At 42.4% G+C, this 18526-nt stretch overlaps 3 protein-coding genes across 8 annotated transcripts; 2 read left to right on the forward strand and 1 right to left on the reverse strand.

Annotated features, from left to right (window-relative positions):
- LOC127302420 (argininosuccinate lyase, chloroplastic) lies at positions 1-4923 on the forward strand. Of its 2 annotated transcripts, XM_051332879.2 has the most exons (9): positions 4-265; positions 750-878; positions 1803-1976; positions 2267-2527; positions 2983-3093; positions 3541-3641; positions 3987-4224; positions 4309-4473; positions 4618-4923. In XM_051332879.2, the coding sequence occupies exons 4-9, from the start codon at positions 2384-2386 to the stop codon at positions 4741-4743; spliced, it is 885 nt and encodes a 294-aa protein (XP_051188839.1). In that variant the 5' UTR covers positions 4-265; positions 750-878; positions 1803-1976; positions 2267-2383; the 3' UTR covers positions 4744-4923. The 2 variants fall into 2 exon arrangements, 1 of the variants encoding a protein (XP_051188839.1); XR_011745715.1 differs by having other exon boundaries at positions 1-265; positions 2267-3093; positions 4076-4224.
- Positions 4924-5747: 824 nt separating this feature from the next.
- LOC127302421 (uncharacterized) lies at positions 5748-13613 on the reverse strand. 4 transcript variants are annotated; one of them, XM_051332880.2, is made up of 7 exons: positions 13482-13613; positions 7647-7756; positions 7223-7372; positions 6901-7142; positions 6570-6680; positions 6435-6479; positions 5748-6053 (listed from the first exon to the last, which is right to left on the reverse strand). In XM_051332880.2, the coding sequence occupies exons 1-7, from the start codon at positions 13594-13596 to the stop codon at positions 5888-5890; spliced, it is 939 nt and encodes a 312-aa protein (XP_051188840.1). In that variant the 5' UTR covers positions 13597-13613; the 3' UTR covers positions 5748-5887. The 4 variants fall into 4 exon arrangements, 3 of the variants coding, with proteins under 3 accessions (XP_051188840.1, XP_051188841.1, XP_051188842.1); XM_051332882.2 differs by having other exon boundaries at positions 5909-6045; XM_051332881.2 differs by lacking the exon at positions 6435-6479.
- A 91-nt stretch (positions 13614-13704) lies between these two features.
- LOC127302423 (uncharacterized) lies at positions 13705-16243 on the forward strand. 2 transcript variants are annotated; one of them, XM_051332883.2, is made up of 8 exons: positions 13705-13835; positions 14412-14518; positions 14678-14727; positions 14811-14893; positions 15005-15119; positions 15554-15567; positions 15674-15775; positions 15906-16243. In XM_051332883.2, exons 1-8 carry the CDS (start codon positions 13776-13778, stop codon positions 16023-16025), a joined length of 651 nt encoding a protein of 216 aa, XP_051188843.1. In that variant the 5' UTR covers positions 13705-13775; the 3' UTR covers positions 16026-16243. The 2 variants fall into 2 exon arrangements, with proteins under 2 accessions (XP_051188843.1, XP_051188844.1); XM_051332884.2 differs by having other exon boundaries at positions 15011-15119.
- The last annotated feature ends 2283 nt before the right edge of the window (positions 16244-18526 follow it).

An 18526-nucleotide genomic window follows, 5' to 3' on the forward strand; every position in this document is an offset into this window, starting at 1 on the left:
CTGGGTAGTTTTCCGGAAAAAGGGGTTTTCTGCAGATGGCTGCACAAATCGTACATTGTCTCTTGGAATCCACTCCTTGAAACAGCAGATGGCTGCGCTTGCGCTGAAGGGGTTGCTGCGGGGTCCCAGCTTCACGGCGGCTGGCCTCCCCGGCCGGCAGAACCCTCCTCCACATAGCCGCTTCCGCGACCATTGGAGCAGTGCTATTCCGTCCCTGGCGTGGAGCATGGGGGGCGCCAGAAGGGATACGAAACTCAAGGCCCAGGTAAGTGTAGTAGCGCCACAGATGCTTAGCTTTTCCTAATTCTGTTGAAGGCTCAGAAATCTCAATAACATATTAAATTTCATACTCCTCTGTAGATTTTGTTACCCTTGAGGTTTAGGGCACTTCGTATTTCAAGACTAACTTTGACTAATAATTAGACCAACAAAGTATGAGTTATATGTCTTCAAAATTGTATCACATATGAAATAACTCACATTTTGTTGGTTAATTTTAATGACCAAAGTTAAGACTCAGAATATCAAGTAACCTTGTATATAGAAACAGAGGCTGTACTAACTTTTAGGGTTTTCTCATGATATCATGTTCAGTGGATATATTGAAAATTATCTTTGTGTGCTGGGATCAGTAAGATCCTCTTTAAAACTCAATGTTAGAAAATGTTGCTTAAGATAGGTGTAACAACCATTCAATAAAAAAAATAGTCGTAACATTGTCTTAACATAATTGTAACATTGTCTTGAAGGCGGCTAAGTGGGTTCTGCAAAACGACGACTATCTATATGATGCCCAAGCATTACATATCGACACACGTTTTACCCTTTCAGCGTCATACGTCGACCTTCTCAACAGGACATGTCAGCGGGATTCAGTGGTACTTCTTATGCATCTATCCAAGAGTATCTTTTTTTTTTAGAATTGCTTCTGGTCCAAATTAAAAGACTTGAAATGATTATTGCTCCAAAGTGTGCCACATTTTAGGTATGGTGTATCTACAAGGTGACATGTCCTTATAAATTGGAGCAACATTTATGATATTAAATTATTATATTATGAAACTAGATTCCAAGATGTATCTAATGATATTAATTTGGTGTTTTTAATATTGCTATTTTTCTACTCCCTCTGAACCATAACAAGTGTCGGTGCTTTATTTCAATATATTCCAAATTTGAATAAAACTCCGACACTTATTATGGATCGGAGGGAGTATGAAGTTGGTCAAACTTAAAAAAGTTTGATTATGAAAAAACATAGAAGTGCACTTATTTGTGGATGGAGGGAGTATTAGCAAGGATATTTTTTTGAGATCAGTTGCTCATAAGTACACAGTTTGGTTGAAACATGCTTTTTGAGATCAGTTGCTCATAAGTACACAGTTTAATTGAAACATGCTGAAACTTAGCTGAGATCCTGTAGTACTGTAAATCCATTCCCGTGCTATATATACCATTTGAAATTGATTCAAAGACTAGAAGCTTCCTTGATATTTCTAGTTATCCATTTTATAGCTTGAGCGGTTAGCTTGGTAGTTCTCGTTGATTCATAGATACTGTTACAGTTCTGATTTTTCCAAGGTTCCTATTTAGTTTACTGACATCGGAACATTTTTTAAAAAACATTGCTATTCTGCCGTGTTAAGGATGTGTTATGCTAGATAAGTCTTCTTGTCTCCCTTAGAAACGGAACTTGCAAATTCGACTGATATTTCTCAGGTCTAACATACATTAGGCTGTTTATTTATTTTTCCATAAGGTAATAAGTCAGCTGACTAGTATTTCTTCATAAAATTTTCAAGTTAGGGAGAACAAAGATGGAGGTAACAGATCAGCGCAAGCGGCGCCAGGAGGCTCGTGAAAAGCGCTCAAGAGATCTTGTAGATGGCTTGATAGAGTACATATCGTTGGACAATGAGAACTACAAGTACGTTATAATTGCCAGCAAAGAGAATGCTAATATGATTATGGAGGAGGTACTATTTTTTAACCCTTTCTCTCCAAAATCCTGCAACATCCATGGATGTGGAACTGATAGCCATTGATAGTTCTAGATGCATGCTGGAATATTGAGTCATTCAAATGTCTATGTAGCACTGGGACATTACCAAAACCATACGAATGTTTTGAAATTTTTATCTTGTTTCATGGCATGAGCATAAACGTCTTGGATCAAATACTAAGTTCTCTGTGCTGCCACCGTTTTTTGACCCACCTGTGCCACTATTCAGTTATGTAATTGTGCTTGTGTTCTATTATTTTGCAGGATTTTATTTCGTCTTATGCCTGAGATGAAATTTTAGATGGTCTTGAAAGGATAGAAAAGGTCATTGAAGATGGAAAGTTTCAGTGGATAAATAATAAAGATATCTGAACTAATATCATGGAAGCGCTTGTTGACATAGTTGAAGGACCAGCTAAAAGGCTGGATGCAGTAATAAGTCATTATGATCAAATGCTAACAGTCCTAAATTTATGGTGCAACGACTCCATTGATAAATTTGTTACTCAAATAAAAGAACTCCAGGTTTACTCATGCTCATAGTCTATCTTTGCTAAACTGTGTTGCATTGTTTATCAGAATCCCTCGCTCTCAATTTTTGTTTGTGCTTGAACATTTCGGTTTGGAGTAATTTATGTCATCAACTTATTAATGATTTCTAATCTAAGGACATTATAGCACAATGTGATTTATTTCAGCATCATTTTGTACAATGTACTAAATTCTTTGTCACAATGTTAGCCGGTGTATGTAAGACACTGACAGCTAGAAGAGCTAGTGCCATATCAAGTGCAGTGCAAACCATTAGCTACTGGTTGAAGAAGCAAATCAAACTAGATATGTGGTACCCATGACTTGTAGCTAGTATTTTTTCTTCTTAATTTGCCGATAGTTCAAGTAATTGCAAAACAATTTGTTTTTGTTCAGTTATAATTACAAAAATGATCTGATCAGACTTGAATATATTATTTATGTTATAGGTTGAGCTTGTTTTGCTAGCAGTAAGAAACGAGGGATTGGTTGTACCTTGCTTCAATAGGAATGCATACTGTATTCTACTTGGCGATATGTTATTGTCGAAAGTTGAACAGGTAATATGTTATGATATGTCAGGTCCATCTAAAGGTCATATATTCAAGTGTAACAGATTAGTACATATTATATGATCTTGCGCCTCTCCTTCTTTCAGCTATGTAAATCCATATACTTACCCCCTTTGATTCTGCATACATGATGTTTAGGATTTTGTACTTGAACGAAGACACATCATGGAATGTTGATTTTACCCCATTCATGAGCCCACTTATTGCTTTTGGCGATTTACCCAATTCACGAGCCCACTTACTTTTGGGATAGTGCTTGTTGCTATAGTCATAATAATAAGTAAAATTGGAAATAGCCAAAGGGGAGGATGGAGAAATGGTCATTGTAGAATGACATTTAGGAGGGAAGGAATTAAATGCTTTCGATCAGATTGGATGATATAAAAGTATACCTGCATGTACCACATATTGACCCATTTCCATAATGTTCAACAGCTAGAAAATGATGTCTCTCGGCTTCTTAGTTGCAAAAACAAGATGGAATCTACACGACTAACTCCTTCCCCTTCAGGAAGCAACGTTTGTTCTATGAGCAGGTTTAATACTTTTTTGCTTGTTTTTGCATTTTCTTTCTGGATCCAATCTTCTCTCTTTCTGATAGTGGTGGGCTTACTGCCGATTTGCCCATGCTGGCAAAACATTTCTCTGAAAATGACTATTCATCTTTACTTCTTTCCTCTGAACCGATTCATCATCTTTCAAATATGTAATTCGCTTATGCATTCAGTTAAATTAAATTATGTAAATTATACTTTTTTAGCTAGGTTCTTATCCAATGATTTGCGTTATATTTTAAGCACTCGTTAAAAGTTTTTTAATCGATATTCTTTGGCTATTATAGTTAGCTTAACTTAACTAGGTTTTATTTGGAACTGTTCCAGCTTATGTAATGGTTGTTTGCATCACGTACACAACTCTATTATGGATTTTGGAAATCTGATCGTCGGTGACATCGCACACGATCTTACAGATCTTGAGAATGACCTGCATACATTAAATCTCTGGTTGACACCGAATGATGAAGTGACCAAAAGTTTACACCTTATGTGGGGGCACAAGATTGATCTAGGTATTATTGAAATACTGGGACATTCTGGCTCTATCTACAATGAAGCTGCGGTAAAGTTGCTTAAACTAGTTCAGTTTTTTCTTCATTATATCTCGTTAGATCCTGAAGCTGATAAAAGCAACTTGTTTGAGCAGGATAGCAGCAAGCGGTTTTTGAAAGCCTACAAAGTTGTTCCAGAGATGATCAAAGCAGCTAGAGAATTCATAAGAAACTTGTTTTTTAATCCTGAAAAGTTTCCGAGCTTCCCACCTATTGGTTCCGCTGGTGATCCAAAGCTTGCAGGTTTCCGTGCATCGAAGGTATGTATATGTATATATATTACATCAGTCCACATGCATGCTGAAGTCAACATTTTCATTACAAGCGGCTGTCTAGAAATCATTTTAATTTAAACATGATTTCCCCTTCTTGTATCATTGACTGTGCACTCTCCCTGGAAGCAGGATCTAGAGCGACTATACGGTGGGGAAGCTGCGGTGAGGCAAGATTTCATATCTCACAGCGACGATACTGCGGGGAAGCTGCTCGATTGGCTCCGGCGTCTTCATCAGTTGGAGCAGAGAAGTTAGTCTAACGAACATGTGCAGTTGCGGTGTTGGATATATATTTATTTATGGCTGGCCAAATTGTTTAAGTTTTTTTCATTGGCTAACTAATTTTAATCGTAAGAGTACTCAAGGTAGAACATTGTATTATCTAGCGAGAACTGCTGCTATATCCTATGAATGCAAGAATTAGTTAGCTTGGTATGCTGAAATGTTTAGGAATCGTCTTGTCCGGCAAATAATGAAAAGTTGGGAGGCCTTTCCTGTACCCAGCAAATCTTCTCGTCAAAAATCTGCTCAGTGCCGCCAATATTTGCATTGATCAATCGTTGGAGCTCTATGATGAGTGAGATTGTATCTTACTTCCACCGTCCTGAATATATGACGTTTCCATATTGGAAAGTATGGTTGATGTCATGGTTGAGAGATAATTGATGGTCTAGTTAATTTGGATGTTTCTCTTGTTCCAAATTGTATATCTTGATCAGTTCACTGGACTTGGGAGTACCACTTGTACATCGATGAGGATAAGGATGCACAAGCAGATTTAGTGCACATGGGCATCAGCGATCATCATATTTTTGAGTTTCAAAAAATCCTGACAAAAATTTCAGATATAGTCAATGATGTATCCCACAAACGTGCAAAATTTCAGTTTCAAATACTTATATTCTAAGCTACACAAAAATGAAAAAAATGTAGATCTAAGTATGTACATTTTCAAATCTCCAAAATATATCAGATTTTGTCATTTTTGTCCAGCACAATATAAAAAGAATTTCGGGTTGAGATTTTGCATGATTGTAAGATGTATTGCTAACAATCTTCGGAATTATTTTCAGAATTTTTGATACCTTGTAAAAATATCATTTAATTTTTTAAAAAATGGCAAGAACACTGGAGCCAAAAGCACTTCCAAATATAACTGAACTATTTTTCCTATAAAGTGTTGGCCTACGAAGCGGGCTAGCAATGACATGTGGATGGGAGCACAAATATAGGAATAGGCACACTGACCCTTGCCCAGATTGAAACCCAAAAGCAAACATTACCATTCGAGATCATTATAAGATGTCATGGAGAGAATCAAGTTCACCGATGAATACAGATACCATTTGACATTGAATGCCAGCTGGCTTAGTCGTAAAAGGCCTGATGTTATGAAAAACTACAGCACGATGACCCCCGACTGGCTTTGGAAAACCTCCATCTCAATTCGCACTGATGTCCAGACATGGCTGCACCGCTCGACCTTCTTGTTCATGTGAGCTAGAAATGATTTTGCCCATGGTTCTTCCTCCCGTTTCGCACTCAAGTCACAAGGAACTGAAAAACTGGCATTACCATATATCAGTTAGTTTAGAAGATAGCATGTAACAAATCACCCAAAAATTGCTGCTCCTACTCTATAAGATACCGCAAGGAAACTAGGAAAAGAAAACAAATCCCACAACCATCTGCCTACCCTTTAGCTCGCCAGTCAATTGATTTGCAGTACTTTTTTTTCGCCACCAAACTGGGATCATTCTAATATTCAGCGGATTTAGTATTGCAGGTAATCGTGCAAGTTTTAGATTCCAAAAGTATATATGTCTATCCTACACGTCATGCAGTGTTATTTGGAAGCATAAGCTTGTGACAAATGACAACACAGAAATAAGTGAAACACCCTCCACAAAAAGAGCAAAACAAGTTGTGCAAAAAAGATAGTTCACCTCAACAGTTCCACTTCTGATTGTTTAGCATCTGAATGGAGATTTCTATAGTAAGATATTATCAGTACAAGAGCCAGAAGAAAACTTTTGCTGAAAAAAAAGTTAACTTCTCCATTCGTGATAAAAATGCCAAACCTGACAACATATATCCTATAGATATGAAGAGAGTGCTTGGAGAGATTCCGTGTGGCTGCCTCAGCACTTTCATTGCGAAACAAATACGTTACAGGATAACCCAGAAGCCACCTACAAATGTGGCAACATCAACAATGTACTGAGAGGCCAATTGAAATGGCTAGCTTTGGCAATATAGCAAACATTTCCTTCTGATGTCAGAAGAATCAACAACCAGAAAGGTGTCATGTTCTAGAATGAGGATGTGAGATAATTTCAATCTACAAGTGGACTAGCGTTCCATGGTTGTGTGGGTTTGGGTACTCTGTAGGAAGTGAGAACCAGAAATTACCCATTCAGAGAAGGCAGTGCAATTTGGGTACTCTCTAGGAAGGCACTCAGAACAACAACCAGTGAGGTCGTGTCCGCAATACTGCCAGTGCACTCCACATCATTGGCTCTCTCTGGGAGTCTTGGGTCCTGCTTTGTTGTTCCAGGTTCTACAACTGCTTCAACAGGGAATGTAGCTGAAAAACGATCTTGGATAGATAAAAGCTCCATCATGGTTTCATTTTTTTCTGTGTTGGCAAGCAACTGTATAATGAGACAAGTCAGTAATTTGAAACAGGACAATAGACAAATAAAATAGAAGTATGATCTGTGAAGGTAAAGACTTGGCAACAGCTTTTCTCTAGGTCCACAAAAGCTAGCTGGTGCTGTGACCTTGCATTTGGTGACACATGTTCAGCAAGTCCTTGTATGTGAATCACATAGAGCATATCGTCGATAACCATCACCCTTAGTGGATTCAAGATGCTTGCTTCCTGCAGTGCAGACATGACATTAACATTTCTGAATTAGATGCACATGACTACACGAAAGTAATAATTGAAATACTAGTACAGATTGATCAAGCAAAAAGATGCAAACAATGACAAGGAACATAATTTGTACACATGACTTGCACATTTGCAAGGGAGGAGATTTCATAGATGGATATTCGCTATTCACTAGCGGCGGAGGATAACACTGTGCCATGCCTGGTTCTTTGTGTCATACAAGTAGAGAGAATTTAACACATCGAAATCAGGTAGTCACCTGCCGAGCGTGGTGCAGCAGGCTGCAGAGATTATCCTGTAGCTGAGGCATCGTGCCACCGTAGTCCATGAGTATCACAGGCCGCAACCCGGTGCAGAGGAACATGATATCTGCGAACAATTTGTTAGATGCTAATCTACGGAGAACTGGAATCGATATATGCTCACGAACTCATGGATTCATAGCGAGATTCTAGTTGATTCAAACAGCGATACCAGTTTCAGATTGGCAGAGCCGTCTGCCCAAGCCTATCCTATTACAGCAGCCGTCCTCCGCTTATAACAGCGACGGGGATCGGTCTGATCAGTCACGTAGACGGGCTGGAACTTGGCGGGCCCTGGTACTCCTCCTTAGCGTAGCTGGGCTTGTAGTTGGGCCTGCACTTGGGTCGCTAACAACCCCCCCTTCCTGAGAAGCCGCTTGTCCCCAAGCGGGTGCGGCTGGGAAGTGCTGTCGAAGAGCTTCTGCATCTTCCCAGGTCGCCAGCGATTCCTCCAGGCCACTCCAGTGTACCAGCACCTGAGACACTGTCGATGCCCCTTTACGGATCATTCGTCGCTGGAGTATTTTGAAGGGTACCTGCACACCTGGGTCAGCAACAGGCAATTCAGATTGTACCTGTACATGGCTGCCAATCACTTTCTTTAGCTGTGAAACGTGAATGACTGGATGTATGCGACTTGCTGCAGGCAATTCCAATCGATAAGCCACTTTTCCCACTCGAGCAAGCACACGATAAGGGCCATAGTACTTGTACGCCAGCTTCTGATTAGAACGCACAGCCACTGAATTTTGAATGTAGGGTTGGAGTTTCAAGAATACCAATTCATCCACTTGGAACTCCCGGAAAGAACGCTTCTTATCAGCTGAAGCCTTCATCTTGTTCTGAACCCTGATTAGTTGTTGACGGAGAAGATCTTGGACGATCGTACGATCATTCAACCATTCCTTGAGATCAGTAACTGCACAAGCATCTGCGGGCTCCAGACCGAAGTGACGGGGAGGATGGTTATACAGTACTTCAAAAGGAGTTTTGTTCAAAGCAGAGTGCCAGTTAGTGTTGTACCAATATTCAGCCAAGGATAACCACTGCGCCCATTTCTGTGGACATGCCTGGGCAAAGCAACGCAGATATGCCTCGAGGGATTGGTTTACTCGTTCAGTTGCCCCATCTGTTTGGGGATGATATGAGGAACTGAGACGTAGCTGGGTACCCGCTAGGCGAAACAATTCCTTCCAGAAAGCACTGGTGAAGATGCGATCTCTATCGGAAATGATTGACAGTGGCATACTATGCAGTTTGAATATGTTGTCGAGGTACAGGCGTGCAATGCTAGCAGCTGTATATGGATGCACAATTGGGATGAAATGGGCATACCGGGAAAATTTGTCGACCACCACGAACACTCCATCATAACGGCCAGAGCGAGGAAAGCCTTCAACGAAATCCATAGATACTACTTCCCACGCATGTTTTGGTACTGGAAGTGGCTGCAATAACCCGGGGTAACGCACACGCTCAGGTTTTGCCTTCTGGCAGATGAGACATTCTTGTACCACACGGCGCACGAATTGTTTCATCAGTGGCCAGGTAAATATAGACTTGATACGTCTGTAGGTGACAGGAAAACCCGAGTGCCCCCCAGTAGGACTGGCATGCATTGCTTCAGTCACGCGAAGATGCAATTCAGAGTTACAGCCCAACCAGATTTTGCCCTTTTTGCGGATAATTCCATCAGTTAGAGAGTAGCCGTCCTCATCAGATGGTTTCACAGCCAATTGTGCCAGGAGTGCTTGTGCTTTTGGGTCATTCTGGTACCCGGTAATGACGTCTGTAAGCCATGCTGGCACAACTGATGAGATAGCAGTCAGTTGACCATGAACTTCCTGTGGTCTACGCGACAAAGCATCTGCTGCTGTGTTCTCGCTGCCTTTTCTATACACAATAGTATACTGTAGTCCAAGCATTTTAGTTAATGCCTTGTGTTGCCACTGTGTATGGAGATTCTGGTCATTTAGATGAGCTAGGCTGCGCTGGTCAGTTACAATCTGAAATTCTCCACTCTGCAAGTAGGGGCGCCACTGATCCACTGCAAGGAGAATAGCCAGGTATTCTTTTTCATATGTCGACAGTCCTCTGGTACGCGGTCCAAGAGCTCTACTGACAAAAGCAATAGGATGTTTGTCTTGGAGGAGTACAGCACCAATACCAATGTCAGAGGCATCAGTCTCGACCACAAACGGTTTAGAGAAATCAGGCAGAGCTAATACTGGAGCAGTGATCAATGCTTGCTTCAATGAATGAAAAGCTGTATCAGTTTCGACAGTCCATACATAAGGTACTCCTTTCCTGAGCAAATTGGTGAGAGTCTTGGATATAATCCCATAATTTTTGACAAATTTTCTATAATATCCGGATAGACCCAAGAAACTTCTGAGTTCCTTGACATTAACTGGTGCTGGCCAGTCACGGACTGTGTCAATTTTGGACTGATCAGTAGCAACTCCAGCCGCAGAGATGATATGCCCGAGGTAGGCAATGCTCTGTTGTGCAAACTCACATTTGGACATCTTCACTTGCCAGTGGTGATCTTGTAGGCGCTGCAGTACTAGAGTAATATGATGCAGATGCTCAGTGTAGCTGGTGCTGTAGATTAGAATGTCGTCGAAAAATACCAGCACGAATTTGCGCAGATAATCACTCAATGTGTCATTCATAGCACTGAGGAAAGTTGCAGGGGCTCCAGTAAGTCCAAATGCCATAACTGTGAACTCAAATTGTCCATGGTGAGTCTGAAAAGACGTCTTGAACTCTTCTCCAGGAGCCATGCGAATTTGGTGATAACCCGCTCTTAGATCCAGCTTGGAGAACCAGCTTGCCCCAGCTAGTTCATCCAATAGCTCATCAATAACAGGGACAGGATATCTGCTTTTAATTGTGAGAGCGTTTAAGTGGCGATAATCCACCACTATTCTCCAGGAACCATCCTTCTTGCGCACCAGAATAATGGGTGAGGAGAAAGCACTGTTGCTGATGCGTATAACTCCACTGGCCAACATTTCAGCTATCTGTTTCTCAATTTCCGTCTTCAATTGTGGCGTGTATCGATAAGGTTTCTTGTTGACAGGCTGTGCACCAGGGATCAGAGGTATGGAATGATCGCACAATCTCCTTGGAGGTAAGCCCACTGGCTCCTCGAATACAGACTGAAACTGCTTGAGAATTTGCGTCACTTCGACAGGCAACTGAATTGGACTGTCAGTAGAATCGTGCAGCAGTAACAATTCCACCACTGTACAGGAAAACTGCTCTGGTTGGTGACTCTGCAAGGTGATAGTAGAACCATGATGATCAAACGACATCCACTGTTCTTCCCAATCCACATTCATTGGACTATGCATAGCCAACCAGTCCAATCCCAGAATTCCATCGTAAGCTCCCAATGCAATGAATTTAAATTGAGTATTGAATTGGTGTCCTTCACAAGTCCATGGACAATCCAGAAGTGTTTGATTGCACTGCAGCTGTTCACCATTAGCAACCTTGACACGCATAGTAGCCTGCATTGGAACCACACCAGACAGCTGCGGAATAAAAGTGTTGTTGAGGAACGAATGTGTACTCCCTGAATCAACCAGAAACTGGATCTGCTGATCTTGAATCACCCCAGCCAGTTTGAAAGTCAATTTGCTTGGATCCTTGATAGTAGTTTCCTTGATCATGAGATGAAGTTCAGCTTGAGTGCCAGAGCTCGAAGCTTGATCATGGTCCACAGCTTCAATACTGAACAATTCCAGAACTTCTTGTAAGATATGTAACTGGACAGTCCCTTTGCATTGGTGTTCCCTCGAGTAGCGCTCACCACAAGTATAGCACTGACCCCGGGCACGTCTGTAATTGCGCAAGGCAATCCACTTGGCCTCTGCCGACTGACTTCCAGATCCATTTGCTTCTGTCACAGGCTGCTTGTCTGGCTGTGGTGGAAACTTGGCTGTTGGAGGAGCAGGAAGTGGCAGTGGCCGTCTTGGAGGAGCAGGCAATGCCAGTACCGGTGCTGGAGCAGGTATTTGCAATTGCCTATGATGTTGCATTGGTTGCTCACCCACCTCTTCCTGTAACAGAGCAAGAGAGTAGGCAGTATCGAGGTCGAGAGGAGATTGTATTGCTACTGCAGCTCTAATATGAGGTCGTAAACCATCCTGGAATCTAGTAACATAGTGCAAACTAGGTATATTGTGTTCATAAGCTGATAATTGATCAACTAGCTCAGCAAATCTCTCTACATATTCTATAACAGTTGTGCTCTGCTGCATGTGGTAAAGCTGACGAAGCAAAGCCTGATACTGATTCCTACCAAAACGAGTAACTAGCCACGAACAAAATTCCTCCCATGATGTATCATGTAGTTTATGCTGAACAGATTGAAGCCAACGAGCGGCTGCTCCTTCAAACTGCATCGTGGCGACGGTAATCCACATCGAGCGATGGGTACCGTATAGGGAGAAGTAGTCCTCACATCTCTGTTTCCAGAGCTTAGGGCATGATCTATCAAATTTGGGGAAGTGAATTTTTGGCAGGGAGCGGTGATTGACGTGGGAATCGTGATCTCGGTGGTGCGTATGAGCAAATTCATCATGACGGCGGGACTGGAGTAATTCATCAGCAGAAGAAGAATGGGGCGGTCGAGCGAATTGCGCACCTCTTGCCGGAGGAGGCACATAGACACCGGCGGTGTCATGAGCCTTCCCCCGAGCAGTTTTGTCGTCGCTGGGCCCGATTTGGCTGAGATCGCCCCCACGCGGGGTCGGCGGCGGAGAGGCGGCCTTGATCGTCGAGGACGACGGTGGTAAGGCGCCGCGCTCCATCCGCAACTGGATGTCGCCGATATCCTCGCGGATCTCCTTGAGCGCGTCGAGCATGGCGCGATGCTGCTCCTGCATCATGCGCTGCTGCTCCGCGAACGCCGACGTGGTCTCGGCCTTCTGGTCGTTGACGAACGTGTACAGCGTATCGAAGATCTGCTGTTTGGTGAATCCTTCGACCTCCATGGCTCGATTTCTGGTGAATTGGCGCGTGCGGTGATGGGTGGGAGGGGGAAAAAATCGATCCAGATCTGCGGATCGTGGGCTCTGATACCAGATTGTTAGATGCTAATCTACGGAGAACTGGAATCGATATATGCTCACGAACTCATGGATTCATAGCGAGATTCTAGTTGATTCAAACAGCGATACCAGTTTCAGATCGGCAGAGCCGTCTGCCCAAGCCTATCCTATTACAGCAGCCGTCCTCCGCTTATAACAGCGACGGGGATCGGTCTGATCAGTCACGTAGACGGGCTGGAACTTGGCGGGCCCTGGTACTCCTCCTTAGCGTAGCTGGGCTTGTAGTTGGGCCTGCACTTGGGTCGCTAACACAATTCATCATGCCAGTTCAATAAGTTTGCTCCTCGATGCGCTAATGCCAAAGGCAAATCTCAACACACAAGACATCATCCCTTCTCACAAGTGTTCCGCAATTCCCCTACCAGGCATCAAACAACCCACCTACTAGAATCAAATCCTGAACCTATTGGAAAACCATGGCATGCGTGAGCTATATGGTATCAAACTCTGAACCTATCTGAAACCACACCTACACGTTACAGATGAATTTGCCTGCGCAGCTGGATGACTTTAGGCACCCAAGCATACATGTTTTTAGCAACAAATCAGCAATACGGCTGAGATCATATAGGAAGAAAGGGGAGAATCTCGCAGCTTTATGCGGCTACATAACTTTCATAACGGAGAATAAAAAATGGAAGAACGAGAAGCGTGTGAGTGGGCTCCGACCGTTGAGGAGGCGGCGCTTGGACTGGGGCCGGAGGCGCCACCGGATGCGGGCGGCGCACGCCTCCACCACCCGCAGCATCTCCTCGTACGCCCCCGCCTCCGCCGCCACCTCCATCGCCGCCGCCGCCGTGCGAGTCCAACGGGGAGACTGATGCTGGATCTAGGAGCGTTCTGTTGGACCGATTGGAATTGAACGGTCGGGATGGATGGGCGTGTTAGATAACTACCTCCTCCAGTCCGCCGCCTGGGGTTTCTTGCCGGAAGCAGAAGCTCTCCCTCTTGGACTGGATAGCAATGGAGTTATCCATTTCCATGGCAGGCTCTGCTGCGGCCATGAGCCTCGTCAACACCAAGGTACCTACCATCTCGCCTTTCTCTTTCTCTCTCTCTCACACACACAGGGCATTCTTCTCTATCTGTTCCTAGGGATTAAGGCTATCTGATGCCCTGATGGGAATTATGTGGGGGAAAGCTGGTAGTTTTTTTTTTTTGGCGCAATGTGTTGAAATTCAAGAGCATGGTTGGAATTTTCAAGAGAATGGTTGAATTAGTTATTGTTTGACTCTTTATTTTCGCTCAAACTTGTGAAGCAATTTGGGTTCGCACAAGGGAGAACAACTAAGCGGTGCTTAGGTCGATTTTAGACTCTGTTTTATTCCTTTCTCAGCCTATAGCAGCCCTAAGCGAGTTAACCCCACACACTTGTCCTGTTCTATTCAGCGCACTGTCAGGTGCTCCTCCTAAAATATGTTCAGAAAGGCAAAGGTTCTTGCACGCTAATGGATAAGATATGACAGCTCGGCTGAAATTTTCACTGAAATAAGGGGGAAGAGCAACATGATGATGAATTCATTGCCTAGCTGTTCATCCGGCAGTGTTATGTATCTTATTTTAGCTCACTTTATCCCAAATTTGTGGATTGTTCTGCAGATGATCAATCACAAATGCGCCATTGGGCTTCAGCCACGGGTTCAGTTTTTGCGTGAAGTGCCATCTTCCGCTTGTTCGATGATGTTCAATACACAATGCCCAAAACGGTAGGTTGCCTTTGGAAGTCTGACACTTTTCATATTCAGTTTATACAGGTTACTTGTCTTGATAAAATCAGTGTCAATATAAAAAACTATTTCTCTTATGTTTGATTGCACTCAGGGAGTACCTCACTTTTCACGGTTTCTTATGAGTTTATTTTCCAGAATCAACCATAAAGTTTGCAGGGCGCTTCAGGCAGTATCTCCACTACAATGTACACCTTTATCCTCTCATCATTTTTATCTGAACTGTGTATCAAATATCATTACCTTATGGGCTTATTGTCTGTGCTATAAGGTACGGAAAATCCCACGCAAGCGCCGGCAGTCTTTACAGATTTCCATGTTTCTGTGCTTACTGAAGAAGATGGAGCGATAAAGGTTGGTTGGAATTTTGGTTCCAGTAATAGAAAGGGGTGAAATAAATAAACGTCTACCTCTCTGGCAGATCTCATCTTAATCTGTTCACCTGTCCATTTTCGTTGTTACAAGACGCAGATACGAGTAACTGTTAGCAGTAAAATGACTGATTCTATCTTCGAGAAAGTCTTCTCAAAGCATGTCGCCGCAGCACAGCCACTTCCAGGATTTCGACGAATGAAAGGAGGTAGCAAACCCTCCTTTTCTATCCATTTCGGTTCAGATAGATCGTACACCTTACTGAAACAGTGGCAATTGTGTTTTTGTTATCCGTCGTCCACCTTCTAGAACTCAGGAATTCATCCTAGAGTAGATTTTATAGAACCATGTGTTTTGTTCTTCGCCCTTGTATATTCCACTCTGAACAAATGCCTTCTTGATGTGCCATACACTCATAGTATGTCCTAAGTGACCATTAGCAAAACAATTTATGCTAATTTATATATAGATGCTTAAGTTTATTAGTCGTTGATTGTACTTCTTTTCATTAGTTAGTGTAGCACCTTGGTAGCATATTTTATCTGGTACAACATGTACAGCTCCTTCAGTTTGTGACATGAAACTAACGCTGGTCACTTTTATCAACACTTCTGTCCACATGGTGCAACTCGAATGATTCAGGGAAAACTCCAGATGTAAGTTCCTGTGAATATGAAAAACTAGTTCCTCCGGTTTGGAACATATGTGAACACTGTACATATAGTTGTTTGAAAACTGCTCCATTCTCTTGTCACATCGTAGGTACCAAAAGAAGTCGCTCTACACTTGATCGGACCATCAAAAGTGAAGAAAGCAGCCATCAAGAAAATCATTAACCGTGCAGTGGCTGAGTATGTTGAAAAGGTAACAATTACAATATTATCCATAGATTTCCTGTGAAAAATAAGGATAGGCTTCCTTTCCAGATATCGTGCTTGAGCTCCAGTCATGGCAATGGCTGGCTGTTTACCTCTGTTGCATTGACATGCTGCAGGAAAAACTCGACGCATCGAAGAACCTGAAGGTTCTGCAGAGCTACGAGGAGCTCGAGGCAGCGTTCGAACCCGGAAAAGAGTTCTGCTTCGACGCGGCTGTCCATCTGGCAGGAAACTGACGTAGTGAAGGCAGTTCTATGATGACATTAGAAAGATGAACTATGCAGGGAAGGAAAGTCCTGGGCAGCTTCCCCCTTGACCTTGAGCTTCCTAATGGGTTGTTTTATGACATTAGATATTGTGCATGGACTCTGCTAGTCTGCCATACTAATGGATTATATATGACAGTTTGCTTGAAATTTTCACCGAATGAAGGGGAAAAGCACAGTCCTCATCATTATATTTTTTTTTCGAGAATGCCACCATTATATTTTATCTCACTTTACTCCGAGTTGAAAATCCAAATTTGTGGATTGTCCTGCAGATGACCAATCACAAATGCGCCATTTGCTGTCCATTTGGCAGTAAGCTAATCCACTATAAGGCAGATCCGTGATGTCATTGGAGGTGTCCTTTGCTGGGAAGGCGATCCCTGGGCAGCTGCCCCTTGACCTTGAGCCTCCAGCTCTGCTAGTCTGCAGCACACAAACCTGTTGTTATCCTTATGATCATGCATGCTAGTGCTAGTCCTTTTTAATGTCATTTTTTCATTCAATTTTTTTGGCCCAAATCGGGTGATGTTTACAGCATGAGTTTTGAGGGCTGCAGACAGCAAGAGTGGAAGAGGAAGGGGACTAGGGGGCCTAGAGCTGAGGCAGAGGAGTCGGGCAGCAGCGTCACATTGCACGTTCTGGGGGAGAGGGGCGCGTCACAGCCGGGCATCGGCCAGTCCTTTTCTGATCGATGCAAAGAGCAAATTTTGTCATGTGATCGAAAAATTCTTAGTGAAAATTAAACCAACCTGTCAGAATTGTATATTTTGGCTTAGCAGTTTTGGTTGCCTAGGATACTTGTGAATACAAGAAAAATAATTCGAGCAAGTATTAGTCCAATAAATTATGGAAAATGAGAGACGTCAACGTTGATACAAGATAACACTCCATAGTCCATACTCTATACAGACATGAAACATAGTATCTCGTTTTATTTTGTCTTATCTTATTTTTTTGTCTGAAGTACCTAGAGTGTTCTCATTGGGTGTTATGTGGGGGAAAAGTCGGTAAGTTTTTGACGCAATCTGTTGGAATTCAAGAGCATGGTTGCAATTTTCAAGAGAATGGTTAAATTAGTTTTTGTTTGAATCTTTATTTTCTCTCAAACTTGTGAAGAGATTTTTGTTCAGTCTGGGTTCAGTGGTTAGTACACTTGTGAGAGAGTTTGCACAAGAGAGAACAAACTAATCAGTGATTAGGTCGGTTTTAGCCTGTCTTGTTCTTTTCTCCGCATTGTGCTAAGGTCGGTGCTCAGTACTGTTCTATTCAGCGCGCACTGTTACTCTGTGAGGTAAAACGAAAATGTCCAGAAAGGCAAATGCTCTTGCACACTGATGGATAATATATGACAATTCGCTTGCAATTTTCACTCAAGGAAGGGGAAAAGCAACCTGATGGTGCATTTCGTACCTAGCTGTTCATCTCTCAGTGTTATGTTTCCTACTTCATCTCACTCATGTGAATCACAATCCAAATTCGTGGATTGTCCTGCAGATGGTGAATCAAAAATGTACCAGCGGGTTTCTACCTCAACTCCAGTTTTCTCATGAAGTACCATCTTCCTCTTGTTCGATAATACTCAACACACAATGCCCAAAACGGTTGGTTGCCATTGAAAGTCGGTCAGTTTTCCACATTCGTTTATACAGGCTACTTGTCTTACTCAATTCAGTGACAGTCTGCAAAGTGCTACTATTTCTCTTAATCTTGATTGGACTGAGCGAGTAGTACCTAGATGCTTATGACTTCATTTTTCTGAACCAACAATAAAGGTTGTAGAACGTTTCAGCCAGTATCTCCAGTTCAATGCACACCTGTATCCCTCTTATCAATTCATCTGAACTGTGTGCCGATAATAACTACCTTATGGGCTTATTGTCTCCAGAGAATCCCATGCAAGCCGGTAGCCTTTACATATTTTCATACCTTTGTGATTACTGAATAAGCTGGAGTGAAAAAAAAGTTGGAATTTTGGTTTCAGTAATAGAAAGGTGTGAAATAAATAATCATCTAGCTTTCTGGCAGATCTCTTCTCAATCTGTTTACCTGTCCATTTTTTTTGTTACAATACACAGATACGAGTAACAGTTAGCAGCAAAATGACTGATTCTATCTTCGACTGATTCTATCTTCAAGAAAGTCTTCTCAAAGCATGTTGCCGTGGCACAGCCACTTCCAGGATTTCGACGGTTGAAAGGAGGTATCAAGTCCTTTTTTTCTATCCATCTTGGTTCAGACAGAACCTACTGAAACTGTGGCAACTGCGTCTTTGTTATTTGTTCTTGCATCTTCTGAAACTCAGTAGTTCATCTTAGAGTAACTTTTATAGAACCCATGTGTTTTTGTTCGATCTTGTAACTTCCACTCTGAACTAATGCCTTCTTGATATGCCATATGCTCGTATTATGTATCCATGGACCATTAGCAGAATTATTTATGTCAATCTATATAGAAGTTGTTTAAATCTA

This window comes from Lolium perenne, chromosome 5 (assembly GCF_019359855.2).
Source record: "Lolium perenne isolate Kyuss_39 chromosome 5, Kyuss_2.0, whole genome shotgun sequence".
Lineage (NCBI taxonomy): Eukaryota > Viridiplantae > Streptophyta > Magnoliopsida > Poales > Poaceae > Lolium > Lolium perenne.